This window comes from Syngnathus scovelli, chromosome 7 (assembly GCF_024217435.2).
Source record: "Syngnathus scovelli strain Florida chromosome 7, RoL_Ssco_1.2, whole genome shotgun sequence".
In the NCBI taxonomy this organism is placed as follows: domain Eukaryota; kingdom Metazoa; phylum Chordata; class Actinopteri; order Syngnathiformes; family Syngnathidae; genus Syngnathus; species Syngnathus scovelli.
The window spans coordinates 19,402,153-19,410,981 of NC_090853.1; the positions used below are offsets into that span (position 1 = coordinate 19,402,153).

General features: G+C 48.6%; 1 protein-coding gene and 1 pseudogene across 1 annotated transcript; both read right to left on the reverse strand.

The window, feature by feature from the left end:
- Window positions 1-3,167: 3,167 nt before the first annotated feature.
- LOC125971918 (janus kinase and microtubule-interacting protein 3-like) lies at window positions 3,168-5,608 on the reverse strand. The gene is made up of 10 exons (XM_049725090.2): window positions 5,495-5,608; window positions 5,219-5,281; window positions 5,034-5,132; window positions 4,851-4,948; window positions 4,715-4,769; window positions 4,529-4,594; window positions 4,399-4,467; window positions 4,245-4,322; window positions 3,955-4,188; window positions 3,168-3,875 (listed from the first exon to the last, which is right to left on the reverse strand). The coding sequence occupies exons 1-10, from the start codon at window positions 5,561-5,563 to the stop codon at window positions 3,759-3,761; spliced, it is 948 nt and encodes a 315-aa protein (XP_049581047.1). The 5' UTR covers window positions 5,564-5,608; the 3' UTR covers window positions 3,168-3,758.
- Window positions 5,609-5,692: 84 nt separating this feature from the next.
- Window positions 5,693-8,509, reverse strand: LOC137840453 (janus kinase and microtubule-interacting protein 3-like; annotated as a pseudogene).
- Window positions 8,510-8,829: the final 320 nt, after the last annotated feature.

Here is an 8,829-nt window from a genome sequence, read left to right on the forward strand (position 1 = left end):
ACGTGCGGGGTTGAGGTTAAAGATTGAGTGAAGGGCCCTCGTTTTAAACTACTGTTTTGAAAAGGAGTGGAAACAAGTAAGACGTATTTAATTTATTTAATGGGAAGTAGTAAGACTTATTAAATTTATTTAATCTACTTTTCTTCCCAGGCAAAATTTGATGTGCTGCAATTCCAAATTTCCAAAGTGAATGAAGGAATGAAGTCCTTTAAATTATGATTTTGTATAAATACTAGGCATAAACACAAAATCGACGGCACAAAATGGGCAGACTTTACTTGTTTGAAAAGGACTGGTTACAAGACAGACTTTTTTAATTTATTTAATGGGAAGAAGACTTATTTAGTTTAATTGATCTATTTTTGTTCCCTGGCAAAATTCGATTTGCTGCAATTCCAAATTTCCAAAGTGAATGAAGGAAAGAAGTCGTTTAAATTATGATTTTGTTTAAATACTAGGCATAGACACAAAATCTACGGCACAAAATGGGCAGACTTTACTTGTTTGAAGAGGACTGGTTACAAGACAGACTTTTCTGATTTATTTAATGGGAAGAGGACTTATTTAGTTTATTTAATCTATTTTTGTTCCCTGGCAAAATTGGATTTGCTGAAATTGTATTTTGCCAAATCTCGATTTGAGACCTGATAGGAAGTATTAAACGCTTAGTTAAATCAATACAAGTTGGTAATAAGAGCGAGTAATGTTGGTTGAACCGATGAATGAAGGTTGAAAGCAATTTAAATTATGACTTTGTATAAATACTAGATATTAACAGAACATCTACTGCGCAAAATGGGCAGAGTTTACTTGTTTGAGAAGGAGTGGCTTATTCAAAACTAAGATTTATGTAATCTGTTTGTTCCCAGGCAAAATTGGATGTGATGCAATTCCAAATTTCACCACATGATGGTGCCCAATTTTGACTTCATAGGACATATTAAACACTTAGCTTGTTATTATGTTCAAGGTAATCAGATTTGTTTATCATTCTAATGGCCTCTTCAAAACTATTCTGGATTACTACTTTGGATCTATTCTACATTACTTGGCAACAACATACTCTGTAACAGATTAGGCAGTATAATCACATATGTTAACTTGAGAGTGCCCACACTCAATCTACTTATCGTGATGTGTTAAATCAATTACTGTTAGACATTATTTGTCTGATAATCTACCAAATCTTTGAATTGAAGAATTTGTGATTTAATTAATAGCTTGTTCAGGGTAATCAGACTTGTATATAATTCTAATGGCCTTCTTTTGAAAACTATTCTGAATTACAACTTTGGATCTTATATTACTTTGCAACAATCTACTCGGTGACAGATTAGGCAGTATAATCACATATGTTAACTTCAGTGCCCACACTGTATTTATTTATGGTTATTTGTTAAATCAAGTACTGTTAGACATGAAATAGGAAGTGTTTAACATAAATGTTATGGCTACTCACCATTGTAGCTCGCTCCTGGTCAATGATACGAGCCTCTTCTTGCAGTGGAAAACTTGCAGCCAACAAACACCGTGGAACCTAAAGGAATGAAATTAAACATTAACATTTCGCCTCGACCAATTTTCACACGTACAACGCAACGCGGCTACACTTCTGCTATTACAAACGTAAATCTCCTTAAACACAATGAGTGTTACTTACCGTGTACGCTCTAGGCAAAATTGGATGTGATGCAATTCCAAATCTATCTGAAACGGCAGTTAAAAGTAGAGTTACATCAAGTTTTCTTTTTTAATCAACACAATCATTTACAACCGTTGACCAGAAAGAATCGTCGAAATTCGACGTCCCCCACAAACGCCACGCTCACTCGCTTTTCAGGGCAACAAAAGTACTTCTTTTTAAAAACGATGAGTTGTACTTACCGTGTACGCTCTGGACGGTCCAGTTGCAAGCAGAAAATAAAAATATTTCTCTTGTTAGTCGTATGTTACCATCCGCTGTGTCTTTGTCAACATCGCCGCCGTTTTCCTACTTCCTGCTGCGAGCCACGCCCACGGATTTAAATTTGGGCGGAAGCTCTTTCCATTGGCGTCGTTTTCGCGTATAGCAAATCCGATTGGTTGGGAAGGGGGCACGGTTATGCAGCCGAGGGGTCCTGTGATCGGTGGGATGTAAAGTAGGCGTCGACGTCACGTCCGCGTCACGTGACCACGACGTGGCAGACGTCATATAGCAACCGCTGTTTTGTTTAGTAGACTTACAGTTGTTATGCATTGACATAATGGCGCACACACCAAATAGATTTAAATAAATTAAATAATTCTTCTGCCCACTCTCTTTTAAACAAGTTAACTCTCCCCGCGGATTTGAATTCCGGCGAAAGTTACGCCCATCGACGTCACGTATGTCACGTGACCACGACGTGGCAGATGTCATATAGCAACCGCTGTTTTGTTTAGTAGATTTACAGTTGTTATGCATTGGCATAATGGTGTGCACTCAAAATAGATTTAAATAAATTAAATATTTCTTCTGCCCACTCCCTTTTAAACAAGTTAACTCTGCCCACGTCCATTGACGTCTTGTCTGCGTCACGTGACCACGACGTAGCGACGTCATATAGTAACCGCTGTTTTGATCAGTAGACTTACAGTTATTATGCGTTGACATAATGGCGCACTGGTTAGCATGGCCACCTCTTAAGCATGATGTTGCGGGTTCGACGCCTGATCAATGTTAGCATGGAGTGAGCTGAAGTGCATGGCGCTGAAGATTTGAATCTTTGAAATGCGCTGAGGTCTGACATATCAGGCAGAATGGTTTGCCATCACGTTCAACAAAAAATAGAAACTTTCCCACTCTGATTAAAACGTCCTGTGTTCATCTACGTATTTTCGTTTTGCTGTGCATCTTTTCCCTGCCATTTCGAGAGCCCAATTGACACTCATAGTTTAAAGAAATGTGTTTGCCCATCCTACTTTGTGGAATTTCACCACATGCGCTTTTGACCAAAATACCAAATTGAACTCAAGTGAAGCCAACACGCACAACCCCCCCCCCCCCCCCACACACACACACACAAATGTTGATATGAACATAAAAGAGCCGCATGCGGTTCGGGAGTTGCGGCTTGGCCAAACCTGTACTATACAACTTTATTTGTATAAAATTTTCACAACAGCTGTCACACAAACAAAGCGGGAAAAACCGAAGACGTGCGTGTTCCGCCCACGCTGGATTTATTTGCACCTTTGAAAAGACACCGTATTGCCGCAGATGTGGCAAAGAGTACTTTTGGGCATCTGAGACGGAAGGATGTCCAAAGCATCACGTCACCTGCTCTGGTAGGCATGGTGGTGGGACGTTGAGGTCAACCGCTTTGGGGTTGGCTGAATCTTTGATCGCAGGATGCCACACACTTGAAGACAGAAGCAGAAAAGCAGAGCTAAATGCAAAATGTACTCACCGGTGACTCCAATTTTTTTCCCCCCTGAAGAAACAGCTGGACGGGTGGCCCCGGCTGGCCAGTGGGACTCTTGTTATTCTGACCCTTTTTAGTGCGCGTTTGGGGCAACAACCGTTTTTTGTGGCGCTCTCTTCTGGTTCAAAAGTGCCCTGCATGTGAATTTGCTTTTCCTGCCTTCTGATTGGATGAGCGCCGGTGTGACGCGGTGCCTCTGTCACCGTGGCGGGGGGTATACGTTGGCATCGGAGCGTCTGCCAACGTCTGAGACCGGCTGGCAGTGTATCGGAGGTGTCGAGTGCGGTGCCGCTGGAGCTCACTCACCAGCTGGTGTTAGGGCCACAGAATGAAGGCCAAGGAGAAGAATAGAAAGAGAAACAGAAACTTCTCCTCCAATTGTTTGATTTGTCTCTTCTGAGCTTCGATGAATTCTTTCAGCTCTTTGTTCCTCTAGGACGGACAAATGGAAAGTGGCATTCAAAAGCCAGTAAGCGTGCAAGTAAGTGCCGGGCTGGCTTTGGGCCCTTACCTGTTGCGCGCTGTGCAGCAGATCCATTCTCTCTTGGAGGATGCAAGCGTCGCGCTCCCTCAACTCGCACATCAGGGCTCGCTTCCATTGGTCCACGGCGCTCCTAAGCTCTTCTCTCTGATCCGCCGTCAGCACGTCATTCACGCCAGCGTGGCTGGCTTTTTCGCCGTCCGTGGCGGGGCAGTCCCGCTGCGGTAGCGCCTCGTACAACATGGCCTCCAGCTCCAGGATCCTCTGGGCCGCAATCCTCGTCCATCAGTGGTCCGGCGGGAGATTTGAGGGCGGCTTACCTTATGAGCCTGGTCCATGGAACACTTCCTGAAGTCCAACTCTTCATCCAGGTAGCCCTTCTGCTTGCAGAACATATCCTAGCACAGCTCAAGGTCAGAATTGTTGGGGCACATTGCCGGAGTTCCCCTTGGCTGATGTCGCGTGTCTGTCTACCTTCTCACTTTCAATGTCCAACATCTTCTGTTGAAGTGCTGACTTGGTCACTTTGATGTATTCTAACCACTGAGGAAAGGCTGCTGTCACATAAGCAGAATGCGAGAGCGTGCGTGGACGTGCGCGTTACCTTCTCGGCTAGGGTGAGAAGGGTCCTGGCGTGAATCACGACCACCTGCTCCTCGTTGGTGAGATTCTGCAAGAGCCCAAAGGCACAGCGTCAACAAGCTTCTTTCAGCGCAAAGCCTTCCAAAAGTCACATTTGAGCCGCCGAGTCTCGTGGAGTGCGAACATAAGGAGTTCGACATACACTTACGGCGTTATAGCCCAGGATGTCCAGCTTCTTCATCAGATCACTGATGACGATGTCCGGGGGAAAGGCGCAAGGAGCAATGTAAGGTGTTCTGGGACCTCGGGTTAAGGTTAGGGTTGCGAGGGACGCCTTACGTACGCTCACGCCCTCGGCCTCGCAGTAGATCTGCAAAGGGCTGAGGCCGTCTGGGAAACGGACTTGCAGAAACTTCAAGACGGGGGAGCGCCACTCCCTCTCCTGAAAGGCAGAGGCATGCATCCGTCCGTCCGTCCGTCCGTCCGTCACATCTCTGGCCTCAACACGCTTGTGCGAGTCTTCCCACCTCCAGCTCCAGGATGCGGAACTCAAGCAGTTCGTTTTGGTCTCGGATATCCTGGATGTGCTCTTTCAGACGCGCTTCTTCCGCCTCCATCCGCCTGACCTGAAAAGACAGTCAGACCTCATCTGCGGGGCTTCCCGTCAGGTGTGACGCCAAGCGACTCCGCCCAGCGCCTTTCTTTCCGTCACCTTTTCGGCCAACTGCTGATTGCTCTGACGCAGCAGCTGCTTCTCCTCCACCCACTTGACATTCTAGAAGAGACAAACGCGTGGACAGCTTTGGAATGTTGTGTCATTTTCATCCACAAATTCTTTGGTTGACTGGAAAATGACATTTGCTTTTCTCCGCATTTTCCCAGCCACGTTCGGGGGGGGGGGGGTTGGTCCAGTAATGCCAGACGGATGAGTGACTGAAGAATGTAGCTATTTTGTCTGAGAAAAAGGTGTGCTCATTGATGAGCTTACCTGTCCTTGTTGCTTCAGCGCTGACTCCAGATCTGCTACTCTGCTTTGATAGTGACCCATTTCTACCATCAGCTTTTCTCTGGTCTGAAAGGAGGAGGAGGGAGGCTCCTCCTCCTCCTTTCAGACCAGAGAACACCCGAGGCTGGGTGAGAACGGGGAGGCTGCGACCCGGCCGGGGGTTGCGGGAAGGGGCGCTACCTTGATCTCCTTCTCGGCGTCGTAGTCCCCTTCGCTGGTCTGGGCTAGCAGAGCGTAGGCTCGTTGCAGCGCTTGATATTCTTGCGTCAGCTGGCGGTAGCGAAGCTCCGCCTCTTCATGCACACACCAATGCAACACAGCACTAGTACCAGAATCAGTCAGACCGGCGACAAAGCACCCGCGACGCAAAGACGAGTCCGATTCCAGGCTGAAGAGGAATGTTTGGTGCCAATACGCTGGCAGAAATGGCGGGCTACCTCTTCGGGTTCCGTGTCGGGGGTTCTGTCGGTGTGAAAAGACAAGGACGATCCGTCCGGGTCCACCAACACGTCTTCGTCGTAGCCGTAAAATGTTTCGATGACCTGCGGGCGCGGAAGCAAACATCTCTCTGAACAAACTGAAGCGACACCTCACGATGAATCGACGAGAGGAACGATAGCGAGAAAAAGGCCATTTCATCTTGCGCAACACCAAGCAGCCGCAAACAAACAGACTCACCTTGCAGGACCTCACGCTTTGTTCCTCCTCAGAGATTCTCGACGTCGGTATCGTAGCAGCAAATCTCTCTCCTGTCGACACAAATAATCCGCCTTTGAGATTCTTTGGATGCAAAGGGAACGAACGGCTCCGGCGCAGAAACAAACGCGACTCACAATGACATTTCTGACATGAGCTCCTGTCTCCAGAGCCTGAAAAACACGTCACCGGCGATGATTGGAGGGACGCTCGTCTTTTCCAAAAGTGACAACTACAGGGTGTGTCAGGGTTTTCCAGATTATCTTTATCGTATCATTGTGTTGCTTTGACTTTGACTGCGACCTGTAATAAATAATATTATTTATCCCTTATTTATCCCTATCGCTTATCCCTTCCTACACAAAGTCGTAAAACACCCCTTGCTATGTTTTGACTAGAGGTCAAGGGCTTCCTCTATTCAATCCACTCTTACACCCACCCTGTTTCTCTTAATTAAAATGCTCGTGCAGGAGCCGAGAGTCAGACTTCATTCGTACAACGGATGGACTCTCCACCTGCAGGTGTCCAAAAGAACTTACTTGTCTCCCGTGTGGTTCTTGCAAAATAAGTTGGAGCGAGCGCAACTCTAACAGGGTGCATTTTGCCACTAGCTGCCTACGGACAATGACGTCGCGCTCGCGGCTCATGGTTGACGGGCTGAGCAGCCGGGCAAGTCCGTCGTTTTCAGCGCACAGCGAGTGGCAAAGGCGCTGACAAAACGGGAGCTTTGAGCTGCTGAAAACGGCAAAACAAGTCTAAAGCGTGTTCAAACGCGTGCGCACAATGCTCCTGCTTGAAAGGTCGGAATTTAAGGGGCCAATTTTTTGGATGGCGGCCGCCGGCCAAGCTTTGGACGGAAAAGGTTTCCTGGCGACAGCGAGCGAGCGCGGCGCTGCCGTACGTGCACCGAGTCGCCTGCCTGAAGACCTTGGACAAGTCGTCGATGATGTGCCGCTGCTCCACAACTTGAAGGAACTCCATTTCACCGTCCTGCTGGCCGCAACCGCGGTCCAGGTCATTGAGCGAACTAGGCCTTCTCTGTGGAACACAAATGCAGTGGACTCTGTTGGCACGCCGCCGTTGTCCGCGTCGACTTACCAAGCTTGCCATCTCCTCGTTCTCCTGGGTGACAAAGCGCACTTTGTTTTCAAGGCGACACAGCACCAGCGAGAGTTCTTCATTCTTCCTGCTCAGGCGTTTGTTTTTGTACAGGAGTGGCAGAAACTGGCTTTCTGTTTCTCTCAGTCGCTTTAGCTGCAAGCATGAAGTGCGGGATGTGAAAGACGCACAACACGCGGGCCAGAACGTATCCATTTCTTTTGCATCGGTTTGAACGGAATCGTGGCTTTGGCTCCCAATAAAAGACATCTACCAGGCAACCGACTCGCCGCGCCGCTCAACTAATAAGCAAGCGCAATGGGTGCCTCGCTGGATGGCGCGCATCAAACGTAGCGCAAACCTTCAAGCGTGCCGTCAATAAATTACCAGTTCATTGCGCTCTTCAGAAAGCAGGGCGTTTCGATCCTCCAGTTTCCTGATGACTGCGCTGAGCTCAGCGATTTTCAGATGAAACCGTCGCGTGTCCCGATCCTCCTGAGACTGAAAACGCCCCGCAACACACACACACAAGCACTCGTTCAAAGTTCAAAACTGTTTTTGTGCTACCTTCCTCCAGCAACGAACTAAGTCATGCGTACTGCAAGTGTGTGATGAGGTGGCTTACGCAATGAAGAGGATTGCTAGTAGCGGCGTTGACCCCACTTCCAGGGTAGTTTAGGCCCGCCCTTTGGGAATCCCTCAGGGCAGCGATCTGCTGCTCGGCAGCCTGAGTCTGCAGCTGAAGGCGGTGGACGTGGCCGGCCCCAGGGCTTCATCCAAAACACTAACCGCTCTGTCTTTCAGCTTGATCTCATCCGTCTGGATGTACAAACGGGGAGCGCTCAGGCAGGCGGGCAAACTCATTTGCCAGAATTGTGACAAAAACAAAGAGAGCAACCGGCCAATTTTTTTCTTGAATTGACTAGAACACCTTTGCTGTGACATAAGCGAAGCGAGCAACCGGACATTTTCTTCTTGTGAAATAGAATAGAATAGAATGCCTTAGGTGTCATTGCACTGCAGGTATACAACGAAATTGGGAACATAGCCACGCACCGCGCATCTGATCAGTCCTACCAGTCGGCGGATCTCCCTCTCGCAGTCTCTCTTGGTTCGGCTCAGCTCCTCCCGATGCTGGTGATGAGCCGATCGGAGCTCGGCCACTCGGGACTGCCAGGCCTGCTGGGCCGCTGCCAGGGCTTCTTCCGCGCTCCTGGTGGAGGCGACACCGCTCGGTCTCCCGACACCGCCGCGTCTCCTCCACCTCCGCCAGCAAAGCGCCCCCCCTCCTCACCTGAGCAGACATTGCGCCACACCGGGCCGTTGAGACCGCAACGGAGCGCCGCGACGCTTACTGGGGACAAGCTACACAATACGGTAGCGGCCGCATCGAAGCCCGACGTGGCGTGCGGATAGTCAGACACGGATAGAGCGGATCACCTTGTCCATGGAGCCGTCCCTCAGGCTGAGGACCAAGGCATTCAGTCGCTGGATCTCTCCATCTTTGATTTTGATCACTCTCA